The sequence below is a fragment of the Saitoella complicata genome, assembly GCF_001661265.1.
Source record: "Saitoella complicata NRRL Y-17804 unplaced genomic scaffold SAICOscaffold_5, whole genome shotgun sequence".
NCBI lineage: Eukaryota > Fungi > Ascomycota > Saitoellomycetes > Saitoellales > Saitoellaceae > Saitoella > Saitoella complicata.
The window spans coordinates 533,777-554,996 of record NW_017566996.1 but is presented as its reverse complement, the minus strand read 5'-3'; the positions used below and the strand labels follow the sequence as shown (position 1 = coordinate 554,996).

The window sequence follows — 21,220 nt, the reverse complement described above, 5'->3', positions numbered from 1 at the left end:
GAATTATCGAGAGACGCAGCACGGCTATTTGCTCATCCTCAACCTCTGTGGAGCGATGGCTGGTAGTCGAGGAGCGACCAAACCTGTACCCACTGTCACGGGTGCACGTGGCACGTGAGGGGGAGCGGAGGCCGGATGCGCAGTTCTCAGTGGCACCGAATGAGTCCTCCCAAGGGACTTCCTCTTCGGTTGAGTGAGGGCCTGCTCCTTAGCTTGGGCGATAATAGCGTCGATGGTGGCGGGAGCGGTGGGGAGATAGTGAAGATGGTTGGAGTGGGTTTGATTGTAATGGGTAGAAGGTTGATAGTATCGCCTGCCATCACCACCTCTCGCTGCTGACAGTATTTTTGCAAAGTGCTCGTACGAAACTGCCTATTCGAGCCTAGTCTAAGCGGATCTTGTAACGTCGACCTTAGCGCAGTTTCCGGTTCCCGGAAGAGGCAATTTTTAGACGTCAGAGGCCTAGGCCTAGAAGTTCGCCAAATCCTTGAACAAGATCATAAGCATGCTGATAATGAGCTTGTATGTTTTCCCTGCTTCACAATAGCAGTAGCTGGTTGGTGCCTTTCTCAAGCGATAATCGATTAACCACCAGGGTTCTCACGCCCTGACGTCTGATGCCTCGAGTCCTACACTGGGTACCAGCAAGGTCCCGACCGAATTGCCTATATTCGACGTCCTTCTGCAAAGTAACGATATTGCCAATACTCCAACATGTCTACCTCACATACCACCTGCGAAGCTGTCGAATCCGAGAACTTTTATGATCTGATCATTGTGGGTGCTGGCCCCCACGCCCTCGCCGTGGCAGCGCGTCTTTACGAAGAAACACCGTCCTCGCTTTATACTGATGTTGAACATCAACGTCTGCACTGGCTTCGCAGATACTCCAGCGTGCCTTGTCGTGCTTGTGCACCGCCTCGCGTGCTGGTATTGGACCGATTGGGTGGATGGATGACTCAATGGGATCGCCAATTCAAAGCGTACGACATCAAACATCTCCGGTCGCCCATGTTCTTTCATCCAGACCCGAGGGATTTGGATTCACTCGTGGCTTATGCAGAGACTGAAGGGCGTCAAGCCGAGTTGGTGGAGATCAACGGGGTGGTTGGAAAGGAGTTGAGCAAACACTGCCGCAAATGTCGACAGAAGAGTAAAGGGAAAACTGCTATTACCAGACGCCAATCCCTAGGGGTTGCTGTAAACGAGCGAAGCAGACAAGACTATTTTACTCCATCCACGAGGCTCTTCCGCGATTTTTGCGACGATGTAATCTCGAGGTATCGCTTGGAGAATCTCGTACAACAAGGTGCCGTCACCGAGGTACAGTATGGTCACGTCTACATCAAATCAGAAGACCATCTCTCTCATGATGCATTCACCTTGACTGTCGAACAAACTGGTCAGACTGTCCGTTTTGGTTCGAGGGCCCTCGTCCTTGCAACAGGCGCGGGAGCGATCCCCTCAATCCCCGACGTCCTAACTCCCACGCCCAAGCGCAGCAAAACGACAAAGCACATGCAGCATGAGTCGAATGCTCCCTTACCGCAACATGAGGGATACTGTCACTCTTCAGCCTTGGTAACAAGGCCATTCCCGCAGAATGTACGCACATTGGCCATCATCGGTGGCGGTCTTACATCAGCGCAGATCGTGAATCTGGCTCTCAAACATGGCGTGAAGAAGGTGTTCCTGCTCTGCCGATCTCATCTCAAGGTGAAGCCATTCGATGTGGATCTTGACTGGTTAGGGAAGTACCAAAACGTCCAGAAGATGGCCTTCTGGCAAGAAGACGACCCAGAGGCTCGCGTCAAGCAGATCCGCGGCGCACGGAACGGTGGCAGCATCACTCCGCCGTACCACAAGATCTTGAAAGAGCATGTTAAACGCGGGAAGTTGGAGATGTTGACAGAGACGCAGATCAAAGCTGCTGCTTGGGATCCCGAGCAGAAGAGGTGGCAGCTTGAGCTCACGAGTAAATGCGCATTACCGAACCACTCCGGCAACATGTCACTTCAAGTCGATTACATTGTGTCGGCGACAGGTTCCACTATGTCCATCGAGGCGCTTCCGTTTCTTCAGAACTTGCAAGCGTCGCATCCTGTGGACGTGGTTTGTGGGTTTCCTCATATCACGGATGACTTGCAATGGAATGAAAAGGTCCCACTCTTCGTGGTAGGAGGTTATGCGGCCTTACAACTGGGTCCGGGAGCGTTCAACTTGGCTGGCTCCAGGGAAGCAGCGGAGAGGATTGCGAACCGGCTGAATGTCTTATGGAAGGAATCCGTACTCGCAGGTGCGTCGGCAGACGCTGGTTACAGGAGTGCGATGGAGGAGCTTGTCGTGGGAAACAGATACGCCGCGTTCGCAGAGGACATTATTGTATGAGCACCACCATCACGATAGGTTGATATATTGCGACTAGTAGTGATACTGCTTGAAAGGTCCTGCCTGTCAATGGTCGTATCATCCAAAATATCATACTGTTTGTTGGTTAGAGCTTACGACCACCATAATCTTTCGAAGCAACTGCAGCTGGGCCGAATGGCCTGTTGACACGTAACGGATCTCAAATACCACCTTCATGAGACTATTGTACCCTATCGCAAGTCACGAATGAGACTTAGGCAGTTCCAAAGTAGCGCTATAGTCCGATGTTAGCTTCCGGTCATCAAGGTTAGCAGCACATGGTTCTTACGTCTCCAAAATCTCCCAAGCCCGGGGTGATATAGCTCTTATCATCCAGACCTTCATCCACGAATGCTGTAACGACTCTCAGCTTGGGGAACATCTCCGAGAACTTCTCGATGCCCTCTGGGCTTGCAATCAAGTTCAAGAACAAGATATGGTCCTCAGGGACACCTCGCGAGAGCAGCACTTCGACTGCCTTGATAGCAGAGCCTCCGGTAGCGAGCATAGGGTCGAGTAGCAACACATATCTGTCTGCAATGTCCTCTGGTAACTTATCGTAGAAGAGTTTGGCCTGTATCGGATCAGCATAACTTTCTTTGCACTGCAGAGACATAGCCACACCTGCGCAGTCTCCTCATCCCTCTGAATTAAGATCTTTCCGATTCGGACACTCCGACAACAATCTCTCAATCCTTGCTCCATACTCTCTCCTGCGCGCATGATAGACACACCACAGATCTTGCCCTGGAACTTGACACCGGTATACGGAGTGCCGAGAGGAGTTTCGATGGGGTGTGACACGACAGGGAGATGGTTCAGACCCTCTTCGACCAAAAGCCGGATGATACGGTTCGAGTAGAACACAAAGTCGCCCTGAAAGTGTTTCATTAGCCAAGGTGCTATTCGGGAAGATACCGAACAATACCCGCTGAGTCTTCCGGTCACGGATCAAGGTAAGCAGAGCAATTAGTTGGCTCGTCTGCGGCAAAACAGTGATTGTGTCCTTGCATGGTGGGTTGGAGATTCTGACGGCATCCTTGGGAGAGGCTCCCGTGGAGGCAGGAGCAGTTGGCAAGGTCGGCTCAGAGTCGGCCAGTGTTGTGGTACAAGTTGGAGACATTATACGCCGTTATTTGGAGAGTGAAGAGTCAATGGATCGAGTCGGGATACGTGTTGACCGGGTGCAATTGCGGTCGGGTAGGTGTCGAGCGAGCAGGTCGGGTGAGTTTCGTGGGGTACCAAAGTCGGCAATCGGCTGCACGCGCAAGGCCGATATCGGAGTCCAGTACCGACATCCTTAGAAACTTGTACTTGTCGTTCTAATTTGATGATGCTGGAAATACGTGAAATTTGTTCTTTAGGGATGCTGATCATTTTCAGGTTCATTGGCTGCGCGCTGCTTACCTCCTGGGAAAACCACGACCAGGAGCATTTCGACATCTTTCCGACTATTGAAATGCGGCAGCTTCAGCTGTAACAAGTCACTGCGCACTCTAACGCTGCAGCCCAAATCATTCAGCCATCACGGCCTCCATTCGGGACCGCGGCGGTGCAGGAGAATTCCGGCTCCTGGTACTCCGACCGCTCCTGCTTCCCTCACGATATCGCACTCGACTATGTCTCTCGTTCTCGATACTTCCGGAGACCCTCAACTGCTCAATACCTGCCTCTGATACAACCCAGTGCCCGCCCCTTCCTAGATGAGACATGCTACCTGATTGCAAAGCTGCTGAGGCCTGCTCATCGATACCACCTTCATTATTTCCCAAAGCGTCTTGCGATTCACCAGATATTCTGGGATGACGGATGAAACATGAATTCGTCGAAAGAGTATTCCGGACGGTATTCTGGATTGACTAATTTAGTAACACAACCGGCCGACAGATATCCTATCTTACCTGCCACCCTTTATCACCCTTCCCGTCATTGAATAGATCCGGCCATCTCTTCGGAAGTTCTACATATAAACCCTTTAGAGTAAGTCGCTTATTCGGACTATCCAGTATAGCATGCGCAATGAGGTTCGTATAGTTCCCGAACGTACTCGGCGGCCTTCTCCGACGTCGCCGATTCAGCAGCAACGAGCTCAGATCAGCCGGACTCCTGAAATCGGAGGCATCATCTTGCGATGCTGTTCCATATGCGCTGCTATCATCTGAAGACGTATACGAATTGCGGGATTGGGTACGAACAGCCTCCACAGCGTGGGGCTCCGGGCCGGGTAGCTCTCGTTTCAGGTGCGGCAAAGACCGGACCCTAGGGATCAATCTCTGGTGTCGCACGCCTTCTTTCTTGAAGAACAACAAAGTTGCCGCATCTTTTAACGATGTTGCTGATGCCTCTCCATCCAACGGAGGCGGGATAGGTTCGGTCATTTGCCTCGTAGACATAGGTGCGCTCAAAGGAGCAGGATATGGTCCATGTCGTAAACGCCCCGAGACAACTGGTGTTGGAAATCGTGGTACTGCACTGCCGTGCACTGACATTGGGGGTGTCCTCTGCGGAGAAGCCCCTACCTCGGAAATGCTCAAGGCCGTAACAGATCGGGCAGGGACGTGGTATCCCAGATCGTTTCGATATGTGTACCTGTCTTTAAAGCGAGCGGACTCGGGCGTAAGAGGTAGTCGAGCGGCTCCTCGCGTCGATACATCCAAGTGAGCGTCAAGGGTATCACTGCTCGTGTACAGCGATTGATCCATCCGCCCCCTTTCCGCAAGCGCACACATTCCCGGGTGTTGCTCGAAATATGTCCTTGACTGACTTGCAGTCTCATCAAATGAGCTTCTCGCTCGTTCCAATGGCGGCAGCGCAAACTCCAGAGGCGAAGACCAGGGCATGTCCGGAGCTGACGTGGAAGCCTGTTGACGGACACCACCCGGAAGAGGGGTGTCTAATTGCAGAGTGCGAATTGAAGGTAGATTGAGCCTTAATTCGCGACTCAGGGTACTGGGGTATGCTGGAATCTCCTCGAAAGATGTCCGCGGCGGCGAGTCACCGCTTCTTGATGTAGCCGACATGGTCGCTTTTGATTGCTGGACTGCAAGTCCAACTGCGGTAGAGACCACTGGTGACAAATAGCGTGAAGACAGTCAATGTCAGCAAATTACTCGCACCTACAATGACCTGATCTCCCAGTATATCGACAGACTGTACAGCGCAGGAAGCAACCAGCGCATTGCTCTTTCTTGTACTGCGCCGGATCAATCAAGACAGAAGACGTAAGACACGTGAACATGATTGCGGTTGTTTGCAATGTCGGATTACATAAACCGATGTTTTGCGGCAGCCAGCCGCGTGTGCATACCCATGGTTCATTCTTGTATACCCGAGATCAGCAGACACCGCACCGATTCGAACGCCGGGCCGAAACCTGACCGTCGATACAGATCGCATAAGCCGATTGGAGTCCAGAAATGGGCGTCATTCAACAATTGATTGATCTCTTACATGGTATATAGCGACGGTCTGTGTTCGAGCCGCCTGTATACCCACGAACGCATATGGCGCATTTGAGGCCGGATCTTTTAAAGAGCATACAGGATATGGCCCTTCAGCCGAAAACGGACCCTTTGATCATCCAGAGTAAGCATATGCGATAGTGATCCGGTTGATACAGCTGCTGCTCATAGGTCGGTCACCCTCTTCTCCTCTTCCCAAGTCCAGATGACACCAGCTGCTGCGAATGCACCCCACACGCAACCGTCTGCGCGATTCACATGAACACCAACACCAAAGAATCAGCAATGGCCAACGTCAAGGTCGCTCCATTCACCGTCAACCTCGGCGAGGACGTCAACTCATACGATGTATACTGCCCGTACTGCTTAAAGTCCATCATCCTCAAGGCCGGAGTTGGCAAGAGAGTAGAGCGAGATGCAGCACCTGTACGTAGTAGTACCCTCCAGCGTAGGACGTTAGAGACTGAAATATCGTCATAGCTATCACGAGTAAGCGACGGGGATAAACCAGAACCATCTGCGCCATCAGAAGCAACTGCACACTTCTGGCAAGTCAACGATCCATTCGCATTCGAGAACCTCGGATTCTCCAAGGATGATCCGGCACGACCGAACTTGAAATACCTGGCATGTGCAGACTGCGACAAAGGCCCGTTAGGTTATGCTGATAGAGCTGCGAACGAGTACCTACTAGCAGTGGAGATGGTCGGATACAGGATTGAGAACGCATGAAGAAATATGGGTGTTTTCCAAAAATATATCAAAAAGACTGCGTACAGTGTCTATCGTAAAGTGTCCCCTCGTTCTCTTTTTATTGCGCCAACGACAACAAATGATGATGCAGCACGTTCAACGCCTTCAACTGATCCTGAGCTGCAATAACACACGAAATGTTGATCTCACTTGCACCCTGAGAAATCATCTCAATGTTGATGTTGTTCTGCGCCAGAGTTCCAAACACACGACCCGCAATACCAACCATGTTCTTCATCTGAATACCGATAACAGACAAGATGATCATTCCCTTCAAAACGTCAACCTGACCAATGCGCTGAAGCTCCTTGATGGCCTCACCGAGACGAAGCTGGTGATGTCTAGCCTCGCTGTGGACAGCAAGAGACACGTGAACTTCAGAGGTGGCGATCAAGTCGACAGCCAACCTGTACTTGTCCAAAACACCAAACAACTCACGGTAGAATCCATGCGAAAGGGACTTGCGGTTGGAGTGCACTGAGATGACCACGATGTTCTCCTTGGTAGTGATGGCAGTAGGCATGCGGGGCTGACCGAGAGCTTTCTGGTACAAGCTCTCAGGCACATTCTTTGGTGGGTGGGGAGGGGTAGCATCGCCACCTTGCGCCCGGGGTTGCAGGTTCGAAGGGAAGATGATAGTACCGTCACCCTTGGGGTTCTCGACGTTCTTGATGCGGATGGGGATGCGAGCGTGCATGACCTGGTGCTGCGTCAACGGGTGGATGACCTCGGATCCGTAGAAAGTCAACTCGGAAGCCTCCTCAGGGGTGATGGTAGGCAACAAACGAGCAGTCGCAACCTTACGAGGATCAGCGGTGAAGATACCGTCAACCTCCTTCCAGATTTGCAACTCGTCAGCACCCAGACCAACAGCCAACAACGCCGCACACAAATCAGTGTATCCACGACCAATGTTCGCCAACAGCGACCCAGGAACAACACCAAAGAATCCAGTGACAACAGGCACCTTGCTTCCACACTTCTGCACCTCCGCCGCGATGGCCTTTGCGACGCAGTCGTAGAACGCCTGATCCAATCCATCCTTCACCGGGTAGTCTGCGGGAACAACGTGATCCAGTCCAACGTATTGCGCATCAACACCACGATCCCTCAACAACGCCGCCATCACCCTACATGCCAACTTCTCTCCTGATCCAATAATGATATCCTTCGTCTTGGGCGAGATCTCCTCGATGATCTGCGCAGCAGAAAGGAAAGATCCGAGACGTTCACATTCGTACTCAATCTCCTTCTCAAGCTCAGCGATGATAGCTTCCGACGCGATGAGCTCCTTGGCGGCCTTGATGTGGTCTGCGCGGATGGCTTCAACGATGTCGAGGTAGAGCTTGGAGCCCTCAGTCAAGGCTTCCTCGGCGGCGCGGATAAGTCTGGTGTTCAGTTAGCGAATGCGATGATTTGAGCATGCCTTGCGACAGTAGTGGAAGCAGGGATCAGGCGTACCGGTTAGTGGTACCCTCAGCCTTGGTAGCGGTACTCCGTGCAGAGCAAACAACAGCGACGCGGTATTCATCGACGTAGACTCTGAATCAATAAAACGTTAGCCTTCGTATCTCCAAGGCATCGGATCAGGCTGCTGCAAACCGTACGATATCCTCCGCGATCTTGTCGGCAAACTTTCCAACACTGGTTCCTCCGTACTTCTGAACAACCCAGGGCTTCGTAGCGTCAGAGTTGGACTTCATAGCGGTATCGTTTGAAACGCCGTTTGCTACCGAAGCTGCCATATTTATGGTTGCGACTTTCTTGTATGGTTTCGTCTACGTTGCACTTTTTCGGGAGTCACCTCCTGCGCGCATGTGCCCCTACAGCTCAGTTCGGTGACCATTGGGGCGACCTGTATTTGCTTTACTCGTATGATAGGATGATATAGTTTGATTGTAAAGATATGCATTCGGGTACCCCGCGCCTGTCATCGTCCGTGACAGCTTGATGCCCAACTCAAGTATGCGCTCCCACGTTAACACTACCCCCTCCACCGGTCATCACGCTGCGGCGGTGGACCTCCACCTCCATATCCACCTCTGTAACCGCCCCCTCTCGGTGGTCCATATCCATCTCTCCGATCCCGATCCTCGTACGGTCTACTCCCGCCGCGCCAACCCCCACGCTCGCCATGTCCACGCCCTCCATATCCACCGCGACCTCTATAGCCACCACCGTCGCCTCCATGACCATCTCGATCCCCAGGAGGTCCTCCACCTCCATAACCACCTCTGTATCCACCACGTCGATGGTCATCATACCCCCTGCCTCCATCCCAGCGGTCTCCTCTGTAGCCCGGGCCTCTCCCATTCCCTGCAAAATGACTGTCCGGATTTCCAACTTGACTACCTGCTGGCGCTGCGGGTCTCCTGCTCCTCTCCTCCTCCTTGCGTTTGCGTTTATCATACTCATGACTGCTTTCAAATCTCGGCATCTCTGATGGCTTAGCCGGGAGTGGCTGAGTGTGAAAGTACGACGCTTCCAAGGCTTCGTATGCAGAGTACCGCTCCTGAGGGTTGAGCTTCAATAGATTCTCAAGAAGCTGAACCGCAAGTACGCCATACTTCTCATACCGTTGCTTGATGGTCGAGGGATATTTCGGCGCATTGAAAGTAATTCCATTCTCCATAGGAGGGCCGGGAAGTTTACTCCAGCCCGGCATGGTCTCCTCTGTTGGCGTTCCACACAGCTGGAAGATTTTGTCGACCTGGTCAATGTCGCTTTGACCAGGAAGAATAGGCTTGCCGACCAGCATCTCCGCAAAGACGCAACCAACTCCCCACATGTCAATTGCCGTAGTATACCTGCGCTCACCGAGTAGCAACTCAGGCGGACGATACCATCGTGTCACGACCAGCGGGGTGTAGTCTCTTTTCGCAGGCCCAGGCCTCCCACCGACACCAGGGATCGGTGGGTCTTCATCGTAATATCTTGCCAGGCCAAAGTCAGCGATTTTCAAAATACCCTCGTTGTTGATAAGAAGGTTGGCAGCCTTCATGTCCCGATGCAAGATTTTGTTCGCGTGCAAGTATCGCATGCCTTCCAGCAACTGCTTGGTGTAGAGTTTGATTTGGGGTGTAGTGAGATGGATCTTGGGGTTTTCTAGGAGACCCGCGAGGTCATGATCCATGTATGGTGTAACCATGTAGATTGCTTCCGAGCCACGTCCCTTCTTCGGGTCGCCACGTTTGACTGCCATGTCGATAAGTGAGATGACATGCTGGTGAGAGACGGCTTTCAAAAGGCGGATCTCGCGGAGAGCAGTGATCGGAAACTGCAGTTAATTGTCAATGGAAGCAATTGTGGAAAAATCGGAAGAGCATTTACCCCCTCTTTCTCTGGCTGATGCACGATTATCCTCTTGAGGGCAACCAATTCGCCTGTCCGAGCCCGTTTCGCTTTGTGCACTTCACTGTCCAGCAAGCTCAATTAGTTGTCTAGCCATCCAGCAAAACAGCAAACATACCCGAACGTCCCCTCACCGAGCTTCTCCAGAAACTCATATTCATGCTCGACATTGGAACAACCCTTGAACTCTAGCTTCCGGCGCGGCTGCGGTGCTGCTCCGTCACCATTGGCACTGTCATTGGCAGTCATGGCAGCCGATTGCGACCTCGACGGCGAGACTGTAGACGATCCATTGTCAATCCTTTCTCTCTTCACATCCCTCAGCTCGCCCTCCTCGTCCGGGCTTCTCTTCAACGACATATTCGTCTCTTGGTGTACCGTATTACAACAGCTGCAGCCGGATTACCGTATGCTCCCCAAGCACAGCCACCGTACACCCAACACCATGAACGCGCTCAGGACGCGCTCGAGGTCGAACAGGAAATATGGATGAGGACACAGAGGCCGCTGATGCCAGATTGAAGTCGGCTGGTACGTGTATTCCAAGGGTGTGTTGGACTACTGCTAACGGGCTGTGAAGTCTGGTTTCACACCGGCGAACTGATTGACCACCTCGCACTCACTCTCGACGCAAACACTACACCGCAGTTCATTGCAGCGCTCGCACAACTCGTTTTCGAACAGGCGCAGCTTGTTGCTGGAGATGCCGAGTCATTTGCTAGACATGCGGGTCGAAGGACTATTGGATGTGATGACGTTCTGTTGTGTGCCGTACGTTAAGCACTGTCGTGGATTTGATGTGTGCAAGATCTAACATGCCTGAAACAGAGAAAGAACGACGCTCTTCACGAAATGCTGAAAGATATGAAGAAGGATCTTGAGAGAGAGGCTGGAAGTGGCGCAAAGAAGAGGAAGGAGAACGCAGCTGCCCCAGTGGAGCACCGAAGTAGTGGAACAGCTACAAGCAGTGCTGGACCGGCACCCAAAAAGAGGCTTGGCGTTGGGAAGAAGAAGACTTGAAGATAGAGAGGATCCGTGGCGAATGTACGATAGATGTGCGGAAGATGCAATATACCCAGATAAATGCGCCGAACAGTCAAGAGCAAGGCCCGTAGTTTGTAATGTCGTTCCGCATGTCAATAACCGAAGCATGTCTTTGGGATATGGTAATCCACACTTTCATGGTGCGTTGCAGCTCCAGTACTACGGGGAACCTTGAACCGCGGGAATTATTTGAATCCATTCATTGACAGATGATACTCGCTACCATAACATTATACCTAACATTAGAGTTAAATCTGCTGAAACGCCATAACCGATGATAACCTATTTGTCCAACGCCTTCAAAACAGCACATATATGTCCAATATTCGCAAGTAAACTCTGATTCCGTTGTTCCTCATTCGTGAGAACACCGGTGAACATGGTCAGGGCTGATGTAATAGCACGCAAATCATTTCCGGGCAGGAGGTGACGTAGGATGGCGAGGTTGCCAGCATGCAATGTTTCTTGACTTTTTTGGACGAGGTGCGCCAAGAGCGTCGCGAGATATCCGTACGCATGAACATGCTCGACTTCGAACTCTCCGAGATTTCCTTTGCCATCAAACACTGCGTGCATATCCTTGAACTGATCGGCAAGACCTTCAAGACCACTTCGACCAGCAAAGGTGAATCCATCAGCTTGTCCAATCTTATCCTTCAGAACGGCACTCTCCTCCGCTAACCTGTTCATCAAACCAAGACCGAACAGGAGTTTATCATATTTTGCATCCTCAGTAGTACCGTCCTCGTACTTGATACCATCTGACAGTATCCCAGGCACACAAACGAACCGCAACAGGTTAGAAACGATACAGGTCATCACCATGGCATCACAAACAGCAGGACCATTCGAGATGCTGATAAGAGTTCGAAGGAGCGACAACGTTATCAGCTCCGCTTGCTTCCTCAACAGCGGATCCTCCAACTTCTCTTCCACCGCAATGATGCGGTTCAGCAACCTTCCCAAACTCTCCACATGCTTCACACCCACCGGGACAACGATTCCATCGACACAAAGTTCAAATATCTTCAGTGACATTTCGACAACGTCCAAAACAGGCTCAGAATGCAGATCAAGGCCATTGTCGCCGAGAATGCCCATTAGTTTCTCAACGCCATCAGCCTGAATGATGAGTTCGCGAGGAGTCGGGTTGACCCTCGCACGCAGCACCGACAACGAGTTTAGTGCGACGAGTCCCATAAGACGCGGCGACACCACAGTTTGTGCCGTCATAGCTCGACACAGATCGCTTTCCTTCACCTTGTCCCTTAACTCCTGAACATTCTCCTGCATAATCTTACTCAAACCCAGCTTCCTATTCTTTGCGATGACAGCGATATCGCGAGCCTCGTTCAACAAGCTCAACAGAAAAGGAATACAAGATGCGCATGACTCAAGAATCGTCTGCGCAGCACTCTCATCTTGAAAGACCAACGCAGCAGTCAGACCAAGAACAAATCCAACCACAACATCCTCTTCCATCCCGACGCCTTTTAGGAGTCGATCAACAAAACCGCCTCGTTTGAACCGCAACAAGAAACTCGACTCACATAACTTGCCACCAACCTCGATTAAACCAGCTCTCCTAACCTTTGCCGGATTACCAGCCCCGGTGCCTTCAAGCATATACTCAACCTCATCCGCAAAACGCTTGTTTTCGCCAGCCTCACGCAACTCATGAACGCTCTTCACTTGGCTTTCACCCTCCCCATCCTCACTCAGTGACTCTTCCTCGGCAGGCCGTTTAGGTGGTGCAAACAAGGGTGTTGCCAGGAGGGCTTCCAATGGATCAACACCCAAAGCAGGTTCCTCTGCGCGATATGATCGTTGTCGAGCATAAGTCACACGGCGGTCAGGTAGCCGGTCCTGTGATTCTGCAGTGACCACTTCTCCGCCCAAGGAATGACTGGGCTGTTCCTCCTGGTGAACCACCTTGCTAAGGTCCTCCCCACCTTGATCCTCGCGAAGACCATCCGGAACATCTGACATAGTGCGAAACAGTGACACCCTTGAGGCAGAGTTAGGGTTTCGACCAAGCACACCAATCATCTTCCTTCCACTCCGAGGACTCTCCGTGCCCTTCACCGGACTTTTCTTTACCTCTTCAGGTGATCCGAACAGATCCCACGCCGCAGCTTCCTTCGAGGACAACTTCGGTACAGAAACCACTCGTTCTCGTGCAGGACTAACGTCAGAACATGACTTTTGCAACCTTGGGCGCTCTGGTGTCGAAGGCTGCGGTTGAGAATAGACGGCAGTCGGATCTGGATTTATCGTCACTCTCTGCCGCGTCGGAAGGGCAACAGCCCCTGTTGGAGATGGCGATGTCGTCACTAGCGTCGGCACAACTGGCATAGACTTCAATGATCTTAGTGGTGCGGGAGGTTTCATGGCGGATCGGAGAGCTGGTGCAGGTTTGGCAGAGTCGGCAGCGGCACCCATCGCAGTTTCGCTGGATTTGGTGACCTTCGGGCTCGCCGACTGTTTCGCTGCAACACGTTCCTTGTACCCAGCATTTACCTTCTTAGGCGGGGTCTCTGTTGGCGTTACAGGCTTCGTAGCCTGCGAACGTGTCGATTTCCGTGGCGAAGGCGTCGACTCTTTCGGTCGTGCTGGCTCTGTACGATGTACTGGCGACTTGACCCGCTTGACCGGTACTAAAGCCTTCATGGGAGTTGCAGGCGCCTTTCTCTTCAGTCCGCTTGGTACCTCGAGGCGCATATACCTCGCTTCCTCATCGTCGCTCGGCAAATCAAACACGTCCACCTTCTTCTGTGCTGCAGACTTGGCCTTCAGTGTAGTGCGCTTCGGTGAACTGGTACCAGAAGTTGCCGGAGTCGACTTCTTTGAAGCACTTTCGACAGGTGTATGCTCATTCGGAGTGGATGTATGCGGCTCCTTTACGGTTGAAACGGGCAGATCCTCGTCGTCAAAGCCCCAGTCCTCATATTCGACCGGCGTAGAACGTTTCCTAACCCCATAAGTCATCACTGGACGTCTCCTATCCGCTGAACTCTCCATTATTTTGTCAGTGATGGCTGCACGGGTGTTTGCAGGTCTCTTCCCCGGGGTTTACGCGGTGCAGTCCTCTGCAGGGTGCGGCCGATGTCCCCCACCAACGTCACCTGCGTGAACCAGCAGCAGACGGTCCGTGCGGCATCGCTCCTCCTCGGATCAGAGAAGACCAGAAAAATATTGCAGACTGAAGAACATGCCTGATCCAGTGAAGATCTTGAAGAGGCTGCAGTCAACTAAGGCAACCCTCGTCAACCTTCATCAGATCTGGTCCTCTTCCAATCATGTCGCGAAGGCCCATAACAAGCACGAGGCTTTGATCCGTCCATCATCCTTCCTCTACACAGAGTTGGCAACACGCTGGGCGCTAGTGTTGAAGAACATCGAGGAGCAAGCACCGTACGGTCTTGGTGATACTCCTACCATCCAATGGCAACAACAGCGCTACCATCGGATCATTGATTTGCTTACCTCAAGACCACCACCGGATACACCGGAAAGGGCCAAACAATTTGGAGAATGGCTGCACGAGTTCATGTCTGAGCATCAATCCGCTTTGCTAGGTGTAGGACGCTCTGTCAATGAAGCGCTCGACCGGGGCGCAACACCGGAACAGATGGATGACGAGCGGACGAACAAGTTCTTTGATGACTTTTACACTCTCAACATGGGGAGCAGGCTCTTCATTGCAGAACATCTTGCGTTGGTACGAGGTGATGAAACGAGGGTAGTCAAGGCCATTGATCCCGCCAAGGTCGCTGAGCGGGCCAGTGCAGACGCCATAAGGGTTACCTCCGCCTACTTCACCTCGTCTCCGGCGCCCAAGATCAACATATTCAAGGCACCAAAGGTTTCTCAGACGATCTATGTCGAAGAACACCTCCACCGCATCCTCTTCGAAGTGCTCAAGCACTCCATCGCACGAACACACAACCACCACGCTTCAAAAGCCTCACACTTATCACGAGACCGAACACTCCCCGAAATCCGAATCATCATCGCCGAAGGAGAACAAGACGTCTCCATCAAAATCTCCGACCAAGGCGGCGGCTTCCCTCTCTCAACCTGCGAAAGAATCTGGTCTTACTACCACTCCCGCCCCCCACCAACCGGAAACACAACGCCGTCCTTCGCTTCCGAAATAAACGGCAACTCACCAGACCCCAAAACACAGATTTCTTCTTTCGTCGACTACGCACAGGTTCCCTACGAGAGCTATGGACACGGTATGCCGATTGCACGCTTAACGAGTAGGTACTTTGGTGGCGAGTTGGCGGGTGTGCATATGGAGGGTTACGGGAGTGATTACTTTTATAATTTGAGCAGGGACAGGCACATTATGGAGGGACTTCCAAAAGAGCATTGAGGTGATTGGATTGTTAGTGCTGGGGCATTCATAGTGTTAGAGTCGGTATAGTACGATAGGGACGTCGCCATGAGGAGATTGAGGCTTTGTACGATTATGAGAATGACGCAAAAGTATTGATAGAATGCATCAACATTGTTATAAAGTTCGTGCTGTTCCAAGCGAATCTGTCGCGGGGTGTACACACGCTCAACTGACGCGTAAATTAAAAGTCCTCCAGGGAATAAAACAATCGTTAGCCGCTGCTGCTTTGCTGCTTTCAGGCCCAGCAGCTTACAAACACGAGACGGCTTCTGGCCGCGGTTCTGCCGTATTCACCTCAAGCCTATCCCCATACATGACTCGATGTCTCGATTTGCTGTAAGTACAGCGTCTGGCGAGGTGCAGTCCTTCCTACCAAACCCTGAATTATGGGACCTTTCGGGTGTCGACACTGTTATTGCCAATATAGGACAAATCTGTGGCAGGATCGTTGTTGGACTCGTGGGAACAGTGTTGTGGATGATGAGATAGGACCCGGGATGCCTTCTGGCCCGACCTTCAGACGTCTTGCGTTGGGTGCATTCGACAAGATGAGGTCGGTGCGGGCAGCAGGCAAGGATACACTTTACGGCTGATTGGGGTGGAGACCTCGCCACTCTCATATGTAAGCATGCACGAGAGTAACCAAACTCGATGGCTTTCCATTGTTCTAAGTATTTTAGCCGAGCGGATTACAAGTATTAGTAAAGTTCACACGCGTGCATGTCCACGCACGATCATGACAACCGCAAGTTGGAAGTCCCACTGATAGTTACCAACAGAGAGACCAACTGACTTGTACATACGAAAGCCTCGTATATATCGAGTCTTGTCGTTGCCATGCCGGCGTCGGTAGAGCTTATCTACGCGTGTCGCCGTGAATCAACGCGGAACCGCGTCGACGTCGCGTTTCGTACAAATCAGAACATTTCCAGATCACCCTGCCTCGTGCGGCCCACATGCTCGCATACACGTAAGCCCGTCTTCCTATGTTCGTCTTGCCATTTATTTCCTGCGGCCCTTGTGTCGGTTAGAAACCTTGAATTTACGGGACGGTGCATTCTTGGGGAAACCCAGGAGTCAAGGCACGCGTCAAGACGCGTCTCCCTTGCGTCCCCACGACAAAGGACTGCGAGAGAAAAAGAAGGTAGGCCTGGTAATTGAGCACCGTCCGTGTATATCTGCTCGAAGTCATTCGTCTGTTTCCCTGTTCGATCAATCGTTCTCTTCCTTCAATTGCGCCGCGTTTCCACCCGGCTCTCTCGTCGTCGCGACAAACTCTACTCCATACATTCCTCGGCTCACACGTAACGGTCGCGCAGATCGTCTCCTGGGACGTCTGTTTTCAGCTCGACCACCTCCGCCTCAAGTAACGCCCCTCAGCCATCGTGCTCGATAGCCGTTATCGTCTGCAGTTAACCCCCTCAGGCAGAAGTCTTCTTTGTTCTTCGCATATCGGGAATCGCTGCCGTCGTACTTCTTCTTCGCCTCACCCACCTGATCTCTTCACGACTCCTTCTCTGCTCACCATTCATTGACATCCTCTACTCCCACTCAGTCATCTCGTCTACGGATCAACGTCCTCGCAGAGCACTTCTGTCACTTCTCTGTCACGTCTGTCACGAAAAGGGCAACCTTGAAGACGTTAGTTATAACGGCCTACGACCTTTTGCGTAGCATACAGTCCCGGATCGAGTCCATAAACACGCTCTCTGAGCTTTCTACACCTGCTACAATCACGACAAGAATCGACATAGCCAATTAAGATGGTCTCTCACGCGAACAACTACCCACCAACATACCATCACTCGCATTCACCTGCAACGTCCTCACCTCCTCAGCGATACCAGTTCTCCACGGTCATGCAGCCAGCTCCAGTGGCACTGGCACCTCCTCCTCAGCCTACATCGATCTCTCCATCGAAGACATTCCGCCGTTCCATCTCTTCGGGCGCCGTTCCTCTTCTGAGATCAGTCTTTTCTGCACGCGACTTCCGTGCATGTCCTCTTCCGCCGCCAAAGGTCGAGCATCATGCGAAGATCTCTCCCGAAAAGAAGCAGCGCGTACCCGCATTCTCTGCACCGGTGATGCACCAGGTGCCACATCCTCTCATGTCTAGCTCTCCGCCGGAAGTGCACCAGCAGAGGCAGCTTCCTCTTCCTCCTACTTTCGGTGAAGCGGCTGCCATGGGACCGCCTAGCTCTCCGACCAAGTTCTTCGCGCCAAAGACGCCTGCTATGAGACCTATGGGTCCTGGACAAGCCTTGATGATGCCTCCTCCGCAGTTCATCACACCCACATCCAAGCCCGTACGCAATGCATACTCTAGGAGCGCGAAGAAGAACCTTCAAGACTCTGCACCTTTAGTAGATGCTCGTGTCGACGCTAGCTCCGCGATCCCTGACCCGAGCGAGATGCCTGCTGTCGAGGATGACGGAGAGAAGCCTGGGTACAGCTACGCTACTCTGATCGGCATGGCCATTCTTCGCGCTCCTAACCGTCGCCTTACTCTTGCTGAAATCTACAACTGGATTTCATCCACATTCAAGTACTACCGCGACTCCGATTCCGGATGGCAAAACTCCATTCGTCACAATCTTTCCTTGAACAAGGCTTTCGTCAAGCAGGAGAGGCCAAAGGACCAGCCTGGGAAGGGAAATTACTGGACAATCGAGCCCGGTTGCGAATTCCAGTTCATGAAGGTCAGGACCAGGAAGGGCATTCCTGGGCAGGCTGCCAAGATGCCCAAACAAGTCATGATGACACCTACTGCACCGCCTATGGCCATGGCCGATACTGGTGTCCTGAAGAAGCATTTCTTCCCGACTGATCCCTCTGCTCTTACCCCGAAGCTCTATCAGTACCAGATGTACGGTGAGCCTACTCCTCCTCCGACCAATTTGAAGAGGAAGGTCACTACAACCTTTGTTAGGGAGGACGAGGATGATGAGCACACCGATGAGGAGGAGTACGACTATGGAAGTTATGCTTCTACCTTCAAGCGGACGCAGTACTTGGGCGGCAATTCTATTGCCAAGTACGAAAGTGTTCACCAGTCTGCTGCCGGTGACCTCGTATCGCCCCCTCCTTCGTCGTCGCCATATCTGGCTCCTTTGAACAACAACGTTACTTTGTTGCCTCCGGAGACACCGGCGCCTGCTTTCAAGAACACCAATGTTCCTGGCAGTGTGTCGCCCGCTACCACACTCAGGCAACATCGTCAGGCTGTTCACAGGTTGCTCACTAGCCCGGCCAGGAGCTTGAACATCGAATACGACGATCCGTGGGCATCATACGGTCTTTCACCCAAAAAGATTGCCGCACTTGCTTCACCGGCGAAGACGCCTCTGGATAAGGAGAATAACCCCGTCTTTGGCAGGGATTGCGAGGATGACGATGTTATCTCCCGTGCCTGCTTCGGGTCTCCCGACAAACGTGAGGCCAAGCGTAGGGAGGCTCGTCGCGGGCTTGTATCCGGATTGAGGATGAGCGACTTCGCATCAGAAGCGTTCGGTGATGTGACAGATGTGTTTGGCGTTGACGTCGTCAGCGTGATGAGGAGGGCTGTGCATGGCTCTGACGATGGGCGATTCATGATGGAGAGAAGTTACTCCAGTGGTTTCTAGGAATCTGGAGAAGACGATGGACGATGCAATTATACCGACAAGGGGTGTCAGTGGTCTTTATTCTTTTTGGTCAGGTTTACGGTTTGGTTCACAGGTATAATTAGCCCGAGACAGGCGGGCGTGGAGTTATTTTTGTTTGACAGATGGAATACCCTTTTCAGCTTCTAAGCCTTTGCTTGTCCTGATAGCTAGTTGGTCTTGATATGAGACGAAATGACAAGCTTTTCTTCCGTCATTCTTTTGCCCAATCGCTTTCAGTGTACGTCCCAACGTACCCGTGCACATCTTCGTCTTAAGCTTGCCGAATCCAGCGGGGCGGGTTCCATGCTAATCCACAAATCGATCCTCACGATGCTGTTGCCGTTGCGAACCCATATGACCCAATCCTTCACTCCATACCCAATTCAAGGCTCAGTCGCTGGATGCGCAACCTCTGCACCCACAATGAAGGCATTCCACTGGTGCACCTTTTGACAACTTCGCCTTCGGCACGCGACAAATACAAGTCGTACCGAAGTTTTGCTCCTTCATCTGTATGCATCGCAGACAACACAGCTTCTCGTAACCCTGCTTCTTCCACTATACAAAGGTCAGCTAGCGCACAAATAGTATAGCAGACATATGCATACCTTCGCTATCAGGTTCGCATCAGCGTAGTTCTGCTTCAGAAGCCAATCGTACAGTTCTCTTGAGATCGCCTCTCGCTTGTAGTACAGCTCATAGATATACCGTGATCGCTGATGTGAGATCTGCTAGAGCATTAGCAGTGGTTCTGACAGTCGTTATAGATGCAGCATACCTGGAAAATCGCCCACAAGGCCTCATTCTTTCGCTTGCCCTCATGCGACACATTCTCCGCGTCTTTCATCTTCTGCGCAAAGTCCAGCAGCGTCGACTCGATCTCGTCGAATCCCTCTGGCGCCTTCTTCGTTCTCTGTGTCTTGATCCTGGGCATTGTATCGTCTCTGATATCCCTCAGCGATTGTTTACGTTGGTCAAGGTTTCTCGGGGAGTCGCGTTTCGTATGTACGAAGGCACGTGCACTCGCAGCTCCATCGATATGCGGCACACAAACCTTATCTGACGGGGGAAACGAGATACATACAATGATTACTGATGATGTCAAATGATTATTGAATTCCGGTATAGTCTGTTATGCCCTTTCTCATCTTCCTATCGCTGCCACCTGTCATCAGTAATCGGTCAATATAACGTACGCCCTCCTAAGCAATGAGTACCTTAAAGTCCTTCCATTCACCCTCAGTAAAGAATCCAGTTTCGTACTGTTGCTCCAACCCCGGCACCAACGACCTCAGCTTCTCCTTGGACGCCGCATCCAGTGCGGAGCCATCCTTCTCCAGTGCAACCTTAACCAACATCAACAACTTCTCAACCATGTCTTCGTCATCCGCATTCTTCTCCACAAGCGAAACTGCCTTGTCCGCCAACCTCAACGACTTCACCTGCTCCAAAGCGATCTCGGAGCCCTCGTCCTGCAATAACAAAGCGCTTATCAGGAAAACACCCTTGCGCGCCATATTTGTTGATCCGTCCAACGTGCTAGCCAACGCTTTCCATCCGTTGTTGTCTCCAAAGGTCTTCAGCGCCTGGTTGTTGTTTCTGATAATGCTGCTGACGGCGTATACCGCCTTTACCCGCACACCGTTGTCATCATCATTCTGAAGCACGTCGATCACCTTAGCCAAGCCATCATGTTCCAGACACGAGTTCTGTGACTTCTCATTGTTCTGAACTGCCGTACCGATAACACCACATGCTGCAAGTCGAAGTGATGGTTCTGGCGAAGAGAGGTTGGAGAGCAATGGTGGCCACAGACCGAGGTTCTTGATATTGTTGGCATTGTCGAGGTTCTCGATCAGCATCTCAAGGTTATCGAAAGCGATTTCCTTGTTTTCCAGAGTAGCCTGTGGGTGCATGATAACAGTCATCGCTTCCTTCATAAGTTCTGCCTCATCAGGACCGAGGATTTGATTCAGAATATCGGCGTTCAAGTCCGATCTTTGCCGTGGTGCGACTGGCTCTGCCGGTGCAGATGCTGCGTCATTATTGGCGGATAATGAGGATGTAAGCTCCAACAGCTTCTTCAATTGAGCTTCTCTTGACGACATTTCTGGTTTTTCTGCGACTTATCGCTTCTGCATGTCTTCGTTACA

General features: G+C 52.0%; 13 protein-coding genes across 13 annotated transcripts; 6 read left to right on the top strand and 7 right to left on the bottom strand.

Annotated features, from left to right (window-relative positions):
* Positions 1-714: 714 nt before the first annotated feature.
* On the top strand, positions 715-2,388 carry SAICODRAFT_6041 (uncharacterized protein; the record flags this gene model as incomplete). Its single annotated transcript, XM_019169761.1, has 1 exon — positions 715-2,388. The coding sequence occupies one exon, from the start codon at positions 715-717 to the stop codon at positions 2,386-2,388; it is 1,674 nt and encodes a 557-aa protein (XP_019025963.1).
* On the bottom strand, positions 2,328-3,532 carry SAICODRAFT_89875 (PRTase-like protein; the record flags this gene model as incomplete). Its single annotated transcript, XM_019171663.1, has 4 exons — positions 2,328-2,644; positions 2,699-2,983; positions 3,034-3,285; positions 3,338-3,532. 4 exons carry the CDS (start codon positions 3,530-3,532, stop codon positions 2,624-2,626), a joined length of 753 nt encoding a protein of 250 aa, XP_019025962.1. The 3' UTR covers positions 2,328-2,623.
* Positions 3,533-4,211: 679 nt separating this feature from the next.
* SAICODRAFT_206770 (uncharacterized protein) lies at positions 4,212-5,523 on the bottom strand. Its single transcript, XM_019166304.1, has one exon. The coding sequence runs from the start codon at positions 5,427-5,429 to the stop codon at positions 4,302-4,304; it is 1,128 nt and encodes a 375-aa protein (XP_019025961.1). The 5' UTR covers positions 5,430-5,523; the 3' UTR covers positions 4,212-4,301.
* A 384-nt stretch (positions 5,524-5,907) lies between these two features.
* SAICODRAFT_29459 (Mss4-like protein) lies at positions 5,908-6,651 on the top strand. The gene is made up of 2 exons (XM_019167415.1): positions 5,908-6,296; positions 6,351-6,651. Exons 1-2 carry the CDS (start codon positions 6,156-6,158, stop codon positions 6,600-6,602), a joined length of 393 nt encoding a protein of 130 aa, XP_019025960.1. The 5' UTR covers positions 5,908-6,155; the 3' UTR covers positions 6,603-6,651.
* Positions 6,652-6,672: 21 nt separating this feature from the next.
* Positions 6,673-8,366, bottom strand: SAICODRAFT_70019 (aspartate kinase). Its single transcript, XM_019170529.1, has 3 exons — positions 8,226-8,366; positions 8,085-8,165; positions 6,673-8,011 (listed from the first exon to the last, which is right to left on the bottom strand). The coding sequence occupies exons 1-3, from the start codon at positions 8,324-8,326 to the stop codon at positions 6,682-6,684; spliced, it is 1,512 nt and encodes a 503-aa protein (XP_019025959.1). The 5' UTR covers positions 8,327-8,366; the 3' UTR covers positions 6,673-6,681.
* Positions 8,367-8,607: 241 nt separating this feature from the next.
* Positions 8,608-10,223, bottom strand: SAICODRAFT_53823 (Pkinase-domain-containing protein; the record flags this gene model as incomplete). The annotated part of the gene is made up of 3 exons (XM_019169235.1): positions 8,608-9,900; positions 9,954-10,038; positions 10,093-10,223. 3 exons carry the CDS (start codon positions 10,221-10,223, stop codon positions 8,608-8,610), a joined length of 1,509 nt encoding a protein of 502 aa, XP_019025958.1.
* Positions 10,224-10,423: 200 nt separating this feature from the next.
* Positions 10,424-11,065, top strand: SAICODRAFT_89867 (uncharacterized protein). The gene is made up of 3 exons (XM_019171662.1): positions 10,424-10,505; positions 10,555-10,745; positions 10,803-11,065. The coding sequence occupies exons 1-3, from the start codon at positions 10,460-10,462 to the stop codon at positions 10,992-10,994; spliced, it is 429 nt and encodes a 142-aa protein (XP_019025957.1). The 5' UTR covers positions 10,424-10,459; the 3' UTR covers positions 10,995-11,065.
* A 209-nt stretch (positions 11,066-11,274) lies between these two features.
* On the bottom strand, positions 11,275-12,092 carry SAICODRAFT_29456 (uncharacterized protein). Its single transcript, XM_019167414.1, has one exon. It carries the CDS (start codon positions 12,054-12,056, stop codon positions 11,301-11,303), a length of 756 nt encoding a protein of 251 aa, XP_019025956.1. The 5' UTR covers positions 12,057-12,092; the 3' UTR covers positions 11,275-11,300.
* A 2,096-nt stretch (positions 12,093-14,188) lies between these two features.
* SAICODRAFT_17830 (uncharacterized protein) lies at positions 14,189-15,534 on the top strand. The gene has a single exon (XM_019165868.1). The coding sequence runs from the start codon at positions 14,230-14,232 to the stop codon at positions 15,397-15,399; it is 1,170 nt and encodes a 389-aa protein (XP_019025955.1). The 5' UTR covers positions 14,189-14,229; the 3' UTR covers positions 15,400-15,534.
* Positions 15,535-15,668: 134 nt separating this feature from the next.
* Positions 15,669-16,078, top strand: SAICODRAFT_29455 (uncharacterized protein; the record flags this gene model as incomplete). The annotated part of the gene is made up of 1 exon (XM_019167413.1): positions 15,669-16,078. A coding segment is annotated over exon 1 (163 nt), but the record flags the coding sequence as incomplete, so codon positions are not given.
* A 1,756-nt stretch (positions 16,079-17,834) lies between these two features.
* SAICODRAFT_54249 (fork head transcription factor) lies at positions 17,835-18,095 on the top strand (the record flags this gene model as incomplete). The annotated part of the gene is made up of 1 exon (XM_019169275.1): positions 17,835-18,095. A coding segment is annotated over one exon (261 nt), but the record flags the coding sequence as incomplete, so codon positions are not given.
* Positions 18,096-19,180: 1,085 nt separating this feature from the next.
* SAICODRAFT_64577 (bud site selection-related protein) lies at positions 19,181-20,062 on the bottom strand. The gene is made up of 3 exons (XM_019170083.1): positions 19,846-20,062; positions 19,676-19,795; positions 19,181-19,625 (listed from the first exon to the last, which is right to left on the bottom strand). The coding sequence occupies exons 1-3, from the start codon at positions 19,999-20,001 to the stop codon at positions 19,458-19,460; spliced, it is 444 nt and encodes a 147-aa protein (XP_019025952.1). The 5' UTR covers positions 20,002-20,062; the 3' UTR covers positions 19,181-19,457.
* A 97-nt stretch (positions 20,063-20,159) lies between these two features.
* On the bottom strand, positions 20,160-21,194 carry SAICODRAFT_29453 (Fes1-domain-containing protein). Its single transcript, XM_019167412.1, has one exon. It carries the CDS (start codon positions 21,173-21,175, stop codon positions 20,270-20,272), a length of 906 nt encoding a protein of 301 aa, XP_019025951.1. The 5' UTR covers positions 21,176-21,194; the 3' UTR covers positions 20,160-20,269.
* Between the last annotated feature and the right edge of the window lie 26 nt (positions 21,195-21,220).